This window comes from Agelaius phoeniceus, chromosome 29 (assembly GCF_051311805.1).
Source record: "Agelaius phoeniceus isolate bAgePho1 chromosome 29, bAgePho1.hap1, whole genome shotgun sequence".
Lineage (NCBI taxonomy): Eukaryota > Metazoa > Chordata > Aves > Passeriformes > Icteridae > Agelaius > Agelaius phoeniceus.
In genome coordinates this window covers 2,917,840-2,933,416 of record NC_135293.1, presented here as the reverse complement: position 1 = coordinate 2,933,416, position 15,577 = coordinate 2,917,840, and the positions used below count along the sequence as shown (strand labels likewise).

The 15,577-nt window shown below is 54.3% G+C and overlaps 1 protein-coding gene across 2 annotated transcripts; it reads left to right on the top strand.

Moving 5' to 3' along the window:
* The first annotated feature begins 2,873 nt into the window (after positions 1 to 2,873).
* Positions 2,874 to 11,627, top strand: TLE5 (TLE family member 5, transcriptional modulator). 2 transcript variants are annotated; one of them, XM_054650041.2, is made up of 7 exons: positions 2,874 to 3,173; positions 3,481 to 3,578; positions 4,999 to 5,062; positions 7,109 to 7,153; positions 8,380 to 8,442; positions 9,859 to 9,933; positions 10,466 to 11,627. In XM_054650041.2, exons 1-7 carry the CDS (start codon positions 3,147 to 3,149, stop codon positions 10,682 to 10,684), a joined length of 591 nt encoding a protein of 196 aa, XP_054506016.1. In that variant the 5' UTR covers positions 2,874 to 3,146; the 3' UTR covers positions 10,685 to 11,627. The 2 variants fall into 2 exon arrangements, with proteins under 2 accessions (XP_054506016.1, XP_054506015.1); XM_054650040.2 differs by having other exon boundaries at positions 2,878 to 3,173; positions 10,463 to 11,627.
* The last annotated feature ends 3,950 nt before the right edge of the window (positions 11,628 to 15,577 follow it).

The window sequence follows — 15,577 nt, the reverse complement described above, 5'->3', positions numbered from 1 at the left end:
AATAATCCTGTGATAGGAGGGGTGATAAGGGACAGTCTGGCCTGGATGTGGCAGGGGGCCAAGGTCCAGTGCCTGCCCTGCCCATCCCATCCCAGACCTGGCAGGGCTGGGCAAAACAAAACAAAACAAATTCAAGAACCAGCCCTGCTGCTGGCAAAGAGGAGCTGGGGAGGCAGGAAGGGGAGAACTGTGAGCTCCAGAAGTGTGGCATGGGCTGGCTGTGGCTAATAACCTACAAAATGCCAGCACTGGCCCTTCTAAGATGCCTCACAGATGCCTGAATATAGGGGAGCAGTGGGGGATTGCAGCCCAGGGAGGGACTGGGAGTTTCTTGGCAGGTGGGGTATCCAGGGCAGCTGAAGTTGAATGAGTTTGGTGGGTCTCAGCCCTGTTTCCACTGGAAGGAGGCCACAGCATTCAAATCAAAGTGAGGAGCAAAGGAGCTGCTGGCTGAGCCACCCCACACCCAGTGGGGTCCTGTGTGTGGTCAGCTTGAGGTGATGGCACTCAACAGACACCCTGAGGATGTGGAGAAAAGCAAAAAAAACCTTCCTTGTCTCAGTGCCTGAATTGCTGCTGTGCCTTTTTTTATTTCTTCCTCTTTAATTCCAGGTAAAAGAGAGAGTATTCTCAGGGTAAAAGCAGGATCTCAGAGCCTACATTTTCATAATAATGACAGCATGGCTTTCACCTTGTGTCCAGAGCTTCAGAGCAGAAAATGTCTGTACAACCTCTCTCCTTGAACCAGTGCTGGAGTGGGATATAATACCTGAATAATTTACAAAGGCTCTTCATTACACAGATTTATTTTTGGCAGCTTTGTTAGACTGCTCCTTTTAGGAACTAATAGGAAGTTTCTCTGGTTTCATTAGGACATCCCTGTATGAATTGTTCCAGTGGGGCCAGGGACTGGGACAGCTTCTTGCTCCATTAGAAATGCAAAATGTTCCTGCCCTTTCTGTCCCCTGTGGCTTTCTGGAAACCCACCTGCACGCCCTGGTTGTAGCAAGAGTCCAGCTTGTCTTTATTCCTGGCAAAGATGTTGAAAGAGTGAGGGGTTTCCCCACCTTGCCTTCAAACAGCTTTGCAGCAGACAAATGTTGGTTCACTTGGAGAGCTCCTGCACAGAACTCCCTTTCCTGTGCTGGAAAAACCTTCATGTCTGAGGTGGGCTGTGGGAACCCCCCACTGTTCACCAGGCTGTGTTTGGGGCCACCTCCTCTGTGTTCAGACCATGTCCAGCCCCTGACTCAGCCTGGGCCAGGCTGAAATCCCCTCTTCTTCACATGCAGGTGCATTGCCCAGCTGGAAACAAGCCCATTAAAAAGTCATTTACCAGGCACAAGCGAGTTTGTGTTCCCCTGGATTGGGATTTGCCAAGATTATACCATAAATTAGAGTGTTTCCTGGAAGAATGTAAGGAGAGAGGAGGGAAAAAAAAAAAAAAAAAAGATAAAATGGAACATTTTGTAGCCAACAGCAATGCCAATAAAGGAGCATTTCATTTCCCACTTGGAAAGGAGTGACTGCAAGCTGTTGCAAGGGTAGGGCAGGGTGCCTGTGCTGCTCCAGGACCAGGGGAAGGGGACAACAGGGACCTGGTCTGGCTGCATGCACACCCTGACTATAAATTGCATTTCTCTGCCCTTGAGCAGAGCCAAAGCTGGGGTGACTCAGTTTCTCTCCATGTAAAAAGGGGGACCAGGATGCCAACCCCACTGGGGGAAGACTGTCTGCCCTGTTTTCCAACCCTTATTCTGCAGGGACACAAAGCCTGCCTGCACTATTAATAATCCTTGGCATGAAGCTGTCACAGTTTCCACTAATATGGAGATGTTGAAGTGAAAAAGCTACTGCACAATATGCAGGAGGTGTCACAATAACTCAGCTGCTATATTGTTCTTTTTAAAAATAAATACCACAACAGGCCAGCCCACATTGCTGGAGTCATGACGTGTAGGGCTTTATTTTTAATCAGAAAATGTACTGATTTTTAAAGATAGACATGGAACAACATCCAAAATTTATGAAAGCTCCCTGTGTGCTCACACGTACCAACCATGCTCCTGCCCAAATGGCTTCCAAGGACCTGATCTTACCCCAGCACGGGCACATTTGTGAGTGTGGCTTTACAAGAGGCCCCATGGCAATAAAATCCTTCCAGAAATAAAGTCTGTGGCTGAATTCCCCACCCCACTGCTCTCTGGGGGGATGCAATCGATCCCCCAGGACATGAACTGCAGGGTCCCCTCCTCAGGCAGCAGGTTTAGGACCAAAGTTTGCATCCAGAGCAGAACATCGCATTGTTTGGAGATCAGAGGTTTCTCTGGTGGCCACTTGTACGTGAATTGCCTTTTTCCTTTGCCTTGCCTCACGCTTAGCCAAGGGCAACGCTGAAATAAAGCAAAACGAAACTCTAGGTTAAAAAACGCCTGTTCTGCTTGGGGAAGGGTGAGAAAATGAGCTGAGAAGGGCGAGGAGCTCAGTGCGCGGCAAGGGCCGGTCCGGGGCTCCGGACCCGCCTCAGGCCAGGCGGACCCTGGGCTCGGAGGGGCTCGGGCAGGGACACCCGGCGGGCCCGGGGGCTCGGAAGGGCCGGGGGCACGGGCAGGGACACCCGGCGGGCCCGGGGGCTCGGGCAGGGACACCCGGCGGGCCGCGGCACCGGAGGCTGAGGGGGGCAAAGCCCGGCGGGGCAAGGCCCGTGCCGACCACGGGGCTGCATCCCCCGTGCCCCGCCGCACGGAGGGCCCGGAGCGGGGCTCGGAGCGGGGCTCGGAGCGGGACGCGGGGCACGGAGCGCGGCCCGGCCCGGTGCCCGCGGCCGGCGGCGCCGCTTGGCGGGGGCGGGGACCGGCGGGGGCGGGCGCGGCCGTGGGCCCGCCCGGGCCGGGGAGGCGGCGGCGGCGGCAGGTGGTGCCGAGCAGCCGCAGGACGGAGCCGGAGCCGCAGCCGCCATTAGACAATAGGCGCCGGCGGCGGGAGCGGCGCGGGGCGAGCGGCGCGGCCGGGGCGGGGCGGCCGCGGGGCCGGGGCGGCCGGACCCGGCGCGGACAAAGGCGGCGGCGGCGGCGGCGCGGGGAGCCGCGGCGGGGGCGGCAGGCGGCACCGGGCCGCTCCGTGCGGGGACCGAGCCGCAACCTGACATGATGTTTCCACAAAGCCGGCACTCGGTACGGCGCGGCCCGGGGCCGGAGCGGCCGCGGGGCGGGGCCGCGCGCCGGCGGGGCCGCGGGGGCTGCCCGGGGGCTGCCCGGCCTCCCTCGGCCCCGCGGGCTCCGGGGGATCGAGCGCCTCCCGCCGCCGGTGCCGAGGGGCGGCGGCAGGCGGGGAAGGGGCCCCACGGGTGACCTTGGGCGCGTCCCGGGCACGGGCGCTGCCCCCCGGCGGGGGCTCGGCCCCCGGGGCGGCGAGAGCGGGGCGGGCTCGGGGCCCGGCGGCCGCCGGCTCCGGCCCCAGCGCTGTCTCCTGTTGTTCAAGGGCTCCTCTCACCTGCCTCAGCAGCTGAAGTTCACGACCTCCGACTCGTGCGACCGCATCAAGGACGAGTTCCAGCTGCTGCAGGCCCAGTACCACAGGTACGTGCTGCCCCCCCGGGCCCGTCCCGGTGCACGGGAATCGCTCCGGTTCTTCCGCTCGTTGCTTCGCTCCGGGGACCGGGTGAGAATTTGGGGAAGGGGAGCCGGTGGCGGAGCTTGGGACAGCTTTGGCGTTGGTGGTGTCCACATGGGAGCCCGGCGAGGAGAACGCCCATTCCCCTCTCCAGCCAAGGTCTTTCCTCCAAGTGCTGCTCAGCCAGGACTGCACAGACACTTGCCAGGCCTTCTGCCTCTTGCTGGGAGTTTTCCTCAGTTTTTCTCGCTGGCTGCCATTCCTGGACTGCAAATACTGCAGGGAGCACTTAAATCCAAAAGCATCTACTTTTCTGTGAATGTGTGTGGAAATAGTGCTGCTGACCCACAAGCTGGCTTGAGACAACCTATTGCTTTGCCTGTGTGTGTGTCTGACATAAACACGAAGCCCTTCGGTTTAAATTGTCTGGGTGATGCCCTCTTCCACGGCCTGGCACTGATTTTGGTGTGTGCATTGGTGCCATGTGGCTGCAATGTCCCCCAGCCCCGGGCTCTGCCTGCGAGTTTGTGGTGGTGGTGTCATTTTGGCAGGAGCAGGCAGAAAAACTGCTGGGAAGTGGCCATTTCCTTGTGTCTCTGTGCCTTGGCAGTGCCAGCAGGGGAGTAGGGGTTCCTGCTGAAAGGGAAGCTTTCCCCCCATGCCGCTCCACCCCCTTGGACTTAATCTGCTCAAGAAGGAGCAGGTTTTGTGTAGGTGAAGCTGTTTCTTGTTTGAAACATAAAACCACAGCACATGCTGGCTGCAGTTGCTCGGCTGGTGAGTCGGAGTCTCATAAAACACTGGGAGCAGCGGCACTTTCTCTGAAGGGTGTGAAGAATCTAGGAGAGAGGGGAAAAATCCTTGCTTCTGGAGGGATGTGCTGCACTTGGGCCTCTCCCCCCCCACCACCCCCATCCATCCAGAAGTGGGTCTGGCTTTGGTTTTGATGTTGTATTGGAACATCTCTCGAGTGCTGCAGACAGGTTCTGTGCCAGAATCTGTCCCCAGCTGCCAGCGATCTGTTGAGGAAAGTCAAACCCCTCCCTGGGCAGCCAAGTCTGCTTCTCCCCAGCGTTCTGCTTCCTGTGGAATGGATTTGCCTGGAGGGAGGTCAGTGCTCTGCTGGTGGATAGCCTTGTGTCCTTTTCCTGAATGTGTGCTGGGGAGGGCTCCAGCTGAGGGAGTGGGAGCAAGGCTCTGTGTGGTCACCCCCGTGCCAGCACAGCCTGTCTGGGCTCTGCTCTGGCCACCCCTTGGAATCCAGATAATGATGTCCAAGAATCCAGCCTGGCCAGGATGAGGCCGTGCAGGAAGCAGCTGCTCTGCGGAGATCAACTCTCTCACCTCCTGTTTGTGGTTTTTTCTTACTGTTTTCTGGCTTTTCAGCTTGAAGTTGGAATGTGACAAACTAGCCAGCGAGAAATCGGAGATGCAGCGTCACTACGTCATGGTAAGGAGCAGCCCAGAGCAGAGTGTGTGGGTGGCAACACCAGCAGGTGCCTGTGCCTGGGCTCTGCCAGAGCTCCAGGACTCTCAGCAGGGCTGGAATTGGCTCTTTTCTGCAAATGGGGCTGTTTTGTGTTGGCTGCATGCAGGGGGTTGTTGAAATGCACGGTGAGAGGGAGTTTTTCGATGGGGAAAATGGGGATTGCTTGATGGGTGCTTGGCTCAAAGGAAGTGACAGCTTTTGCACACCTGAGGAGGTGATGCAAGGTGCTGGTGTGCAGGTGGCTGGGGACTCTGGGAAGGTCATGGCCAGTGAGAGACAAAGCAGTGCTCTGGGAGGTCATGAAACTGGGAAATCCCACAAGCCAGGTGTGAGTTAGAAGCAGAAATCAACTTCTGTGCCAGGGCTAAACCCTGTGCACCTTGTGGTGACCCCACAGCCGTGCTGAGTGCTGGCACGCGTGTCCCAGGCATGGTAATGGTGCCACGTGTGGGCAGCAGGCTTGGCTGTGGCTTTCCAAGCAAACAGCCACGTTCTGGTGAGCAGGGTGAGGGTTTGCCTGCCAGGGAATGCCTCAGGAGCCCTTGTAGCACAGCCAGGCAGGGCTGTGGTCTCTCCCTTCCCTATCATGGAGTTAATGGGAGGCTGCAGTACTGTCCATGAGGATGAGCTGGTTCCTGCTTGCCAGATGCTGCACCTGCCCTGGAAAGAAGAGATAAGATGTAGAAATTAATAGAGCAGCTCTTCAGAGCTGAGTTAAGACTTAAAAAAATCAGAAATAAGGGAGCTAGCTGGCCCCTTCACTGCTCTTGTGGCCAGATTCTGAGGCTGTGGGGAGCAAGGTGTGCTTGGGGCTGGGGACAAGGAGAAGAGGTCATCAGCTTTCCTGGTGTGTTCATGGGGAAGCCTGCCCCGTTCTCACTGGTAAACAATTGCTTCCTGTGCAGCCTGCACGGAAACCCTCATCTCCAGCAGTGGCCAAGATACATTTATTTTATTTTTTTTTTTTCCCTTAATGCTGGCAGTCCCCAGAATTGATTCAGGTTGCTGTCAGCAGCAGAGGGAAGGGCTGCTGCTCGTGGTGCAGTGCTGGAGGCTCTGCAGGCACAGCAGCTCCTGCCTCGCTGCCGCCGCTCCCCAGCACGGGGAGGGCTCCTGTGAATGTGCAAAGCTGCTACAGCTGCTCTGATTTTTTTTGAATAAGTCACAATTGGCAGCTTGGGGGGACGGGCTCCTGCTTCCTGCTCGGTCTTCAGAATGCAAAGAAGCCTCGAGAGCCCGCAGCAGGCTGAGATCATCCTGATACCGAGCCGGGCTCCATCGCCTTGTGGCGCCCGTACCAGGGTGCCAGTGATCTTCAGTTAAATGAGCACAGATGTGGATTGTTCTTTTCCCTTTGGAAGAATGAGGATTGCAGCCTGCAGGCTGCAGGAGGAGGTTTCTAAACTCTCAAAATATCAGCCTTCTAACAGCTTCTTCCAGGGGTCAGGAATTAGCTGCTTGTGCCAATAGATTGTCTGTAGCTGCCTGTTGCTGCTGTGCAGGGGTTTTCTGGGTGGATTGTTTTTGTGTGTGGAAGGGGGAGGTTTCCACATAACTCCTTCCTAAACAGCTGGAGCTGTGTGCAGCTGGATGTGTTACTTGCTAGATGAAGTCCAGTTGTGATCTCTCCCGTTTGCTGCTGAAGGAGTCATGTGGGCTTTAGGATCCTGGCCAGGCAGAGCTCACAGAGCCAGGCTGCCTCTCTCCTGGCTGTGCTTGGGGAAGTCTGGAGCCCTGAGCCTTTTTCCAGGTTTGACACAGCATCACTCATTCTCACCTCGGTGCAGACTGTGGAAAAGTGTCTGTGAGGGGAGTCCTGTGGGGCAAGGCTCCAGTCTGGAGCAGGGTGGGCAGGGAGCACCTGGAGGGGATCTCTGTGTTTGCCTCCTGCTGCCTTTGTTTCCTGGGGCTTGCCCCTGCTCCCCTTTGTAGAAAACCCTGCCAGGGATTCAGTGGTGGTTCCCAGCGCTTAAAATTTGTTTTATTCTCTTCTCTCCTGCTCTGCAGTACTATGAGATGTCCTACGGGCTGAATATTGAAATGCACAAACAGGTAGGGGGGAAAAGCATCTCCAAGTGCTGCAGTTCCTGGGGAAAGTGGGCTGTCTGCTCTGAGTTGCCCTCTGTCACTTCAGATGCCTTTCAGGAGCTAGAAATGCCATCAGCCTGTAAAATGTCAGAGCTGCCTTTGAAATGCAGGGCCCCCCACCTCTCAGGATCACAGTGGGCTCCCATCCTGGGCTCTGGGCACCCTGGGCTTCTCCCCAGGGCCTGAACAGGTATTTGAGCACCAGGAAGGGTCTGGAGCTGCAGCTTGGAGACTGTGGCAGCCTGGATAAGTTTGCTCATTACCTTCAGTGGTGGTTAAGTTGTTAATTATCCCCAGTGACTAATTACCTGTGGTGTTAACAACATGAGCCTCTTCTGAGCCTGTCTCTATCTGGCTTCAGCTCCAGTCACAAAGTCCTGGCTCAGTTTAAGCCTCTTAGCACAGTTCTGTTCCTCACAAAGGCACTTGGTGCTTCTGATCCCATTGCCCTTGTTGCTAAGCCCATGAGACTGGCTTCCCTGGGAAAACCTGGATCTTGGAGAAGAATCTGAGCCACAGATCCTCACTGCTGTCCCACTAATGTCTCCCAGCCTGATCTGCTTCCCTGTGCTGCTCTTGGGGTCCCCTCAGCTGGTTTTGATCTGTACCTGTAGCCTTTGGCTCTGTGTTTTCAGTCCTTTAGAAAGTGATTTGCAGAGGAAGAGAAGCTTCACTATTTAGAGAAAAAGCATTTTAACACCCCAGAAGGTGCCAGTGCTGCTGTGAGGGTCGTGGGGAGGCTGCTCAGCCCCTCTGGTCTCCCCCAGTAGCCCCAGTCCAGCAGCAGAACTGGGGAGAGGGAGCTTGGGAGGGCTGAACAGCCATGAATGTGTCTGTCTGTCTGTCTGTCCACATGGCAGACATAATCCCCACCTGGGTCTGCAGGAACTCTGCTCTCTGGTTGTTCCCAATTTATTAAATAAATGTTGGGGACCTGGAGAGGAAGAGGAATAGTGAAACTTGGCTCTTTGCAGTCAGGAGCATCCCAGGGAGGAGCCTGGGGGGCCAAGGGGATCCCATGGCACCAGGGTGCTGCCAGGAGGATGGGTTTTGTCACAGCCATTTGGGGACTCAGCCTGCCCACAGGAGGAGGAGGAGGAGGAGGAAGGAAGGAAGGTGGGGCAGCTGATGCTGTGCCTGCTCAGTCCTGATCTGCCTGACTTTTCCTCTCTGTTTCTCCCACCTTTTAGGCTGAAATTGTCAAGAGGCTAAATGGGATTTGTGCACAGGTTCTGCCCTACCTTTCACAAGAGGTGAGTCTCCAGTTTGGGGGTGTGTTGGCATGGAGGCTGCTGTCCCTCTGCAGCTGCCCACCCCTGGGCTGGCAAACCCTTGCTTGCTGTCAGCCCAGCCCTTCAGGGCAGTGCTGGCTCCTGGAGCACTGTGTGGTGCTCTGTTGGTCCACCCTAAAACTTCTGTCTTGCTCTATATATATATTACTATATCCTAAAACTCTAAACTCTTAAGTTTTCTGCCTGGTGATATTACACACTTCTAATCAAACTACACACCCATCATCCCAGTGCTGTCAATCAGTTTTGGAAGGTTTCTCCACAGCCTCAGGTCAAATGCAGTGGGGTCAGAGTCTGCCAGCACAGGAAGTGTAAAATTCTCAGTATCCAGAACTTCAATTCCCTTTTGTGGGACAAAGCTGCTCCTGCTCTCTCCTGAGCCATCAGCCACGTCAGCAGTGGCAGCTTTGGGTGGTAACTGGGGGAGAAGGACACTTAAAAAAATACCTCCATATGGAGGATACCTCCTCTCATCCTCTTTGAGATCTGGTTCCTCTGCCTCATTAATTAATGCAGCTGATGGGCTCCTCCCACTCCCCTGGGAAATTAATTGTGGGAGGGGGTGCTTGGGAGTCTCTGGGGCAGGGGAGGATTAAGCACTTCCAGAGCTGTGTTTTCTGTCTCCTCATGGAGGCTGAGCCCTGAGCAGCTCTCCTGGCCCTTTGGGGGTTGGAGCTTCTTGCCTGGGCTCAGTGCTGGGCTTGGGGCACAGGTTCTGTTTTTCCCACCCACCTGTTCTTAGGACAAAGTCGCTTGCTGATCAGATCAGGGTTGCCTAATAACTAAGCCCCAGCTAAATCTTTTGCATCTTAATGCAATCCTTAACCCTGTCCTGCTGCCAAAATGAAAAGAAAAATCTCCTTGCTGAAGTGCAGTGGGCAGTCCTGGTGTTTCAGAGACCTCATGCTCTGCAAGGAGCAAGTACAATTCTCCTTTATCTTTTTTTTAATTATATGATCCATCCATTTTTTCTGCCTGTGTTTGGGACACCCAGCTGCTGCTGAATTTGGTATCCAGGATGTGTCTCAAGGAGCTTCCCAAGAGCTGCTGATTTTTAGGGCTCGTTTTGTTTGTTAGAGGGTCTGTGTCGGTGAAGGGTGGCAGGATGAGACACTGCCCACCTTGGAGCCTTCTGGCCAAGGATCTCTGGGTGTGTGGGGAGCAGGACAAGGGTGGGGATGAGAAGGGGACCTGTGGTGAGGAAGGGGATGAGACAAAAGTGCTTCCTTCCCTGCTCCTTGCTGCCCTGGGCCTGGGTGGGAGCCCTTGTCCGGGTGTGTGCAGGTGTAACCAGCCTGATTGTGTGGACTGGGTCCCTGTTCTGCTTCCCTGTGACACTCCAAGTGACCCCAAATCCCTCTGTTTTCTCCACACCAGCATCAGCAGCAAGTCTTGGGAGCCATTGAACGAGCTAAGCAGGTCACGGCGCCAGAACTGAACTCCATCATCCGTGTACGTGATGTTTGGGTTGGGCTGGGAGGGAATTCTGGCCTCTGGGATGTGCATTCTTGACCTGGGGACATCAGGGGACCCTGCTCTGGTGCTGTGGCTGCAAGTCTGGGCTGGCTGTGCTGCTTGCACCCAGGCTTGCTGTGGTGTTTGCAGGGATCCCTGCTCTGTCCCAGCAGAGGAGCTTTGGTGTCGAGCAGGAACCAGAGCAGGCACTCAGCATGAAAACACCATCTGCTCTTGGTCAAAGTTGTGATTGAGGGCTTTATCTGCAGCCTTGGGACGTGCCAGAGCCTGAGGCCAGATGTCCTGTGGGGTAGGGGCTGTGTGTCCTGCTGGGGACACAACATTGAGTCTTCCCTTGAGGCTGTCACAGCAGCAGGACTTGAGAACCTCAGGGTTGGGTGGGAAAAGAGCTTCAAGCTTATTTAAACCCCTGCTTTAACCTCCATTGCTGCCACACTCCCACCGAGTGCGCTCAAAATGACAATCCCCCCGTTGTGTCTGTGTGTCTGTCCATCGTTCCCTACAGCAGCAGCTTCAAGCTCACCAGCTGTCCCAGCTCCAAGCCCTCGCTCTGCCCCTGACCCCGCTCCCCGTGGGGCTCCAGCCTCCCTCTCTCCCCGCTGTCAGCGCCGGCACCGGGCTCCTGTCGCTGTCTGCCCTGGGCTCTCAGGCTCACCTCTCCAAGGAGGACAAGAACGGCCACGATGGGGATGCCCACCAAGATGATGACGGCGAGAAATCGGATTAGAGCAACCAGGGGGGCCGGGGGAAAGGGGCTGGGCTGGGGGAGGGAGGGGAGGAGGGAGGGAGGAGGGAGGGAGGGGCGGGTTAGTGCAAAATGCAGTATCTCTCTCCGATTGCTGTGCAGCAGGGCCGTGGTGACCCGTGCTGGGTGGCAGCTTGCCAAGGCCTGTCCCCGGGGGCGGGTGGCAGGGCCTGGCGGTGTCCCCAGCGCCGTCCCCGGCTGCTGCACAGCCATGCAAGCGCCATAGCATTACCCGTGTGGCCAATCGTGCTGTCCCTGTGCCCAGCCTGCCGTCCCCGTCCCTCCTCCCCCTCACGGAGCAGACTCTGCCTGCTCTGGGGCCACTTTGCCCCCTGGCTGTCCCAGCTCCTCGGTGGCCTCTCCCTCCACCTGCTGCTCCCCCCTCGGTATTTAAAGATTGCCCCTTGATCCTAACGGTTCTGCACAACTCCCTGCTAGGATCCCTGGCCCGGAACAATCTCCTCCTTCTTCCCCAGGTGCTCTTGGTCTTGTGTCCCCCACGCCCCTCCTGCACTAATACCAGGCCTAATAACAGCCTTGCTGTTCTGCATGTACCTGTTCTCAACCAGCTCTGGCTGCCAGGGGCTTCACCCTGGGCTGGAGGGGGTGTCCAGGTGGACAGGGCAGACCAAGAGCCTTCCCCAGCCTCCCCCTCCCTGTGCCCCTGCCCTGTGTAGAGGATACAGCAGCTTTCTCTGTTCTTATCTCCGTGCGCTAGCGTGTCTTCTTAAAAAACAAAAATGGTTAAAAAAAAAAATTAATAAATAATAATCTGGTGTTTGTATATAGTTCTTTAGAAAGATCTTGTTTTGCTTTTTGTGTTTAATCACTTGACCTATAATAAGAGGAACTGAAAATGCTGTATCAAGGACGTACAAGCTGTGCCTTTCAAATAAAGAAATAAGAAGGTTGGTTAAAACAGTGACTTGCTGCTGCTTTCTTGTTGCCTTTGGGATGACTTTAAAATACTTCCCTGTGCCTCCTGTCCCTTCAGGTGGGGGAATCAGCTGGGGAGAACTGAGTTTTCCTGGTGTGGGAAGTGTCTGGAGGTGCAGTCCTCCTTCCTGCAGGTGCTAGCAAATCCCAGATTATTCTTTCCTGTTGGATGTGCTGCTCTCCCTCCCTGGAGGTTCCTCTGGGAGCAGGGTTAACATTCACACCTCTGCCTCTGGCTTCTCTTGTAGGGGCTGGTGGAATGGGGCTGTCCCTGTGGCTGGTTAAAACCATGACTTGCTGCTGCTTTCTTGTTGCCTTTGGGATGACTGTAAATACTTCCCTGTGCCTCCTGTCCCTTCAGGTGGGGGAATGAGCTGAGAACTGAGTTTTCCCGGTGTGGGAGGTGTCTGGAGGTGCAGCAAATCCCGGATTATTCCTTTCCTGTTGGATGTGCTGCTCTCCCTCCCTGGAGGTTCCTGTGGGAGCAGGGTCAACATTCACACCTCTGGCTTCTCCTCTAGGGGCTGCTGGAATGGGGCTGTCCCTGTGGCCTTTGTGGCTCTGGGACACCCCTGCAGAGGTGAGGGCTGTGCCACAGCTGCAATCTGCCAGGAGGATGCTCAGGCAAAGCCAGAACAAACGAGCTCAAGGTGAAAAGTGGTGGGTGGCGAAAAGGGAGCAGGGATTCTCCGGAAGAAAAGCAAGGAGCGAGTGCCCCCGAGGTCTATCAGCTCTGTGCTGCTTTGGTAACACACGTGGAGGTCCCTGCGGGCTGCCACAGGTCTGCTCTGCGTGTGCATAATTCATTTTTCCTCTGGGCACAGAGGATAAGCTCCTTCTGTGGCTCTCAGCCCCCTCTGGAAAATCCGGCCCGCGGTGCCCTGGGGCTGGGATTGCTGTAATGGAATTGGCTCTCGATAATTAGAGCTGTCCTCTGGCTGCAGAGCCTGCTCCACCCTGATAACATCTTCCCCTCTGCTATCTCTTAGGCCACTTGGAGTGGGGAAATTTCCTTCCTCTGAGGAGGAATCCGTGCTGGGGGAGTCGTGGTGCACCCAGCACCGGAGGGGCTGGTGGGTTACAGAGCCTGTGGGCAGAGAGAGAAAAGTTGAGTTTTTTAGGAGCCTATGGTACAAGAGAGACTCCTCTCTTCTTGGTGAACTGAGAATTGATTATCTGAAGAGTAGTGATGGACTGAAAGTTGGTTATCAGAGGGGTGGTAACTGGATTGAGAATCCAAGGTTTTGTCTTACTGTGATGTGTTAGAAATTTGGTGAGGGGAGGAGGAATGTTTTTAGATGGTTTTCATTGTGAGTTCTGTGTGTGTTTCTTTTTACATCTAGTTTTAAGTTAATAAAGTTGGTTTTTTAATATATATATAATACATATTATATTATATATTATTATGTTATATACTATTATATATATTATTATATATTATATATAATATATAATAATATATAATAATATATTATATTGTATATTATATTATTTATATTATATATAATATACTATATATTATACCTATTAATATATTATAATAATATATAATATAATATTTATAATAGTATATATAATATAATAGTTATTATAATAGAATAGTTATATTATATTATATTATATTATATTATATTATATTATATTATATTATATTATATTATATTATCATATTATATCATATCATATTATATCATATCATATCATATTATATTATATCATATTATTACACTAAAACTATACTAAAGAATAGAAGAAAATACTTCATTAGAAGACTTAAAAAGAAAAGAATGATAATAAAATCTTGTGACTGCTCACAGCCTTGACACTGGTGGCTGTCATTGGTCACCAAGTAAAAACAATTTCACAGGTAAACAATTCTCTAAATCACATTCCAAAGCAGCAAAACGTGGAGAAGCTGAAGCTTCCCAGCTTCTCAGGAGAAAAGATCCTAATGAAAGGATTTTTCATAGAATATGTCTGTGACATCCTCCCTTCCACCTGCCTGGCACTGGAGGCTCAAACCCAGCCTCCTTCCTGCATGCAGGGAGCAGCTGGCAGTTTTTCACTGGATTTCACCTCTTTGGGTCCCTCCTGCAGGACAGAACCCCCAGTGGGAGGTTCTGGCACATCCCCCTGTGGCTCCCACCCTCCTCGTTTTCAGCTCTGCCTGAAACAATGGCAGGGGAATGCTGGAGGAGCAGGGCTCCCTTCCCAGCTCCTGTTAATGCAGGAACGCCGAGCTCTTCCTGGCTGCTGCAGCAGCAGCAGCAGATAAAAGCTAAAGGAGGCATCAATAATTAAAAACCACTCAGAGCTGGTAAGTGCAAACAGGAGCCAGCACAGGGATCGAAGGCAGAGAGCAGAGCTGGGCTGCTCTGAGGGCTCTCACTCCTCTTCTGCAGCCCCTGGAACCAGGGACACCTGGAGGGGACACCTGGAGGGGACACCTGTCCCCAAGGGGTCAGGCACATGTGGCTTTGGAGAGTGGACACTGGAATTTTGGGCATGAGGAGCTGCAGTTTGGTCCTGGAAGGGGAGCTCAGGGAACTGGGGAATCTTAATTTCCAGCACAGCTTTGGCTCAGATCTCGCTGGTTTGGAACCCAGGGACACCTGGAGGCTCCCATTCCTCTTCTGCAGCCCCTGGAACCAGGGACACCTGGAGGGGACACCTGTCCCCAAGGGGTCAGGGACATGTGGCTTTGGAGAGTGGACACTGGAATTTTGGGCATGAGGAGCTGCAGTTTGGTCCTGGAAGGGGAGCTCAGGGAACTGGGGAACTTGGATTTCCAGGGCACTTTGGCTTAGATCTGGCTGGTTTGGAACCCAGGGACACCTGGAGGGGACACCCAGGGACACCTGGAGGCTCCCACTCCTCTTCTGCAGCCCCTGGAACCAGGGACACCTGGAGGGGACACCTGGAGGGGACACCTGGAGGGGAACATCTGTCCCCAAGGGCTCAGGCACATGTGGCTTTGGAGAGTGGACACCAGCACTGGGGGTTTGGGCATGAGGAGTTGCAGTTTGGTCCTGGAAGTGGAGCTCAGGGAACTGGGGAATCTTAATTTCCAGTACAGCTTTGGCTCAGATCTCGCTGGTTTGGAACCCAGGGACACCTGGAGGCTCCCATTCCTCTTCTGCAGCCCCTGGAACCAGGGACACCTGGAGGGGACACCTGGAGGGGAACATCTGTCCCCAAGGGCTCAGGGACATGCGGCTTTGGAGAGCGGACACTGGAATTTTGGGCATGAGGAGCTGCAGTTTGGTCCTGGAAGGGGAGCTCAGGGAACTGGGGAATCTTAATTTCCAGTACAGCTTTGGCTCAGATCTCGCTGGTTTGCTGCCAGATCCTTTCCTCAGTTCCCCTTCCCATCTCATGCTCATTCCAGGACTGACTCCAGCCAGGATGAGGTCCCTGCTTGTACCAGCTGCCCTGGGAGATTCACAAGGGCTGAGGTGCCAGGAACCACTCTCTGCTGAGTTCATTCAAGTGGGCAAGCTGAAAATGGGATGGTTTGGTGAGGCACAGCCACCCTTGGTGTCTCTGCAGAACGAGGTGGGCTCTGCCCTCGAGCATCCACAGCTGCCCTGTGCTCCCCTGTGCCAGGCTGGCATTCAGGGAGAGCTGAAAGACAAAATCCCTGGGGAAATTCCAGCAGCACCAGCAGCAGCCTCTCCTGTTGGGATCCAGTCTCAGGTGGAGCTCCTGGGTGTCCCTGTGTTGGTTTGATTTCTCTGCTGCTGTTCAGAGCATTTCCCTCTTGGTCCCAGCATGGATTTCAAGCATCCTCATCCCTTGGGGCTCTTCCAGGCTCTGCCACCACCAGGCACGAGTGTGGCTGAGCATCCTGCAGTGGTGACAGCCAGCCCTGGGCTGTGGCCACTGCCCAGCACGGTCCCTGTGAAAAATGCGTATTTTATGATTGGCTTTTTGCTAATA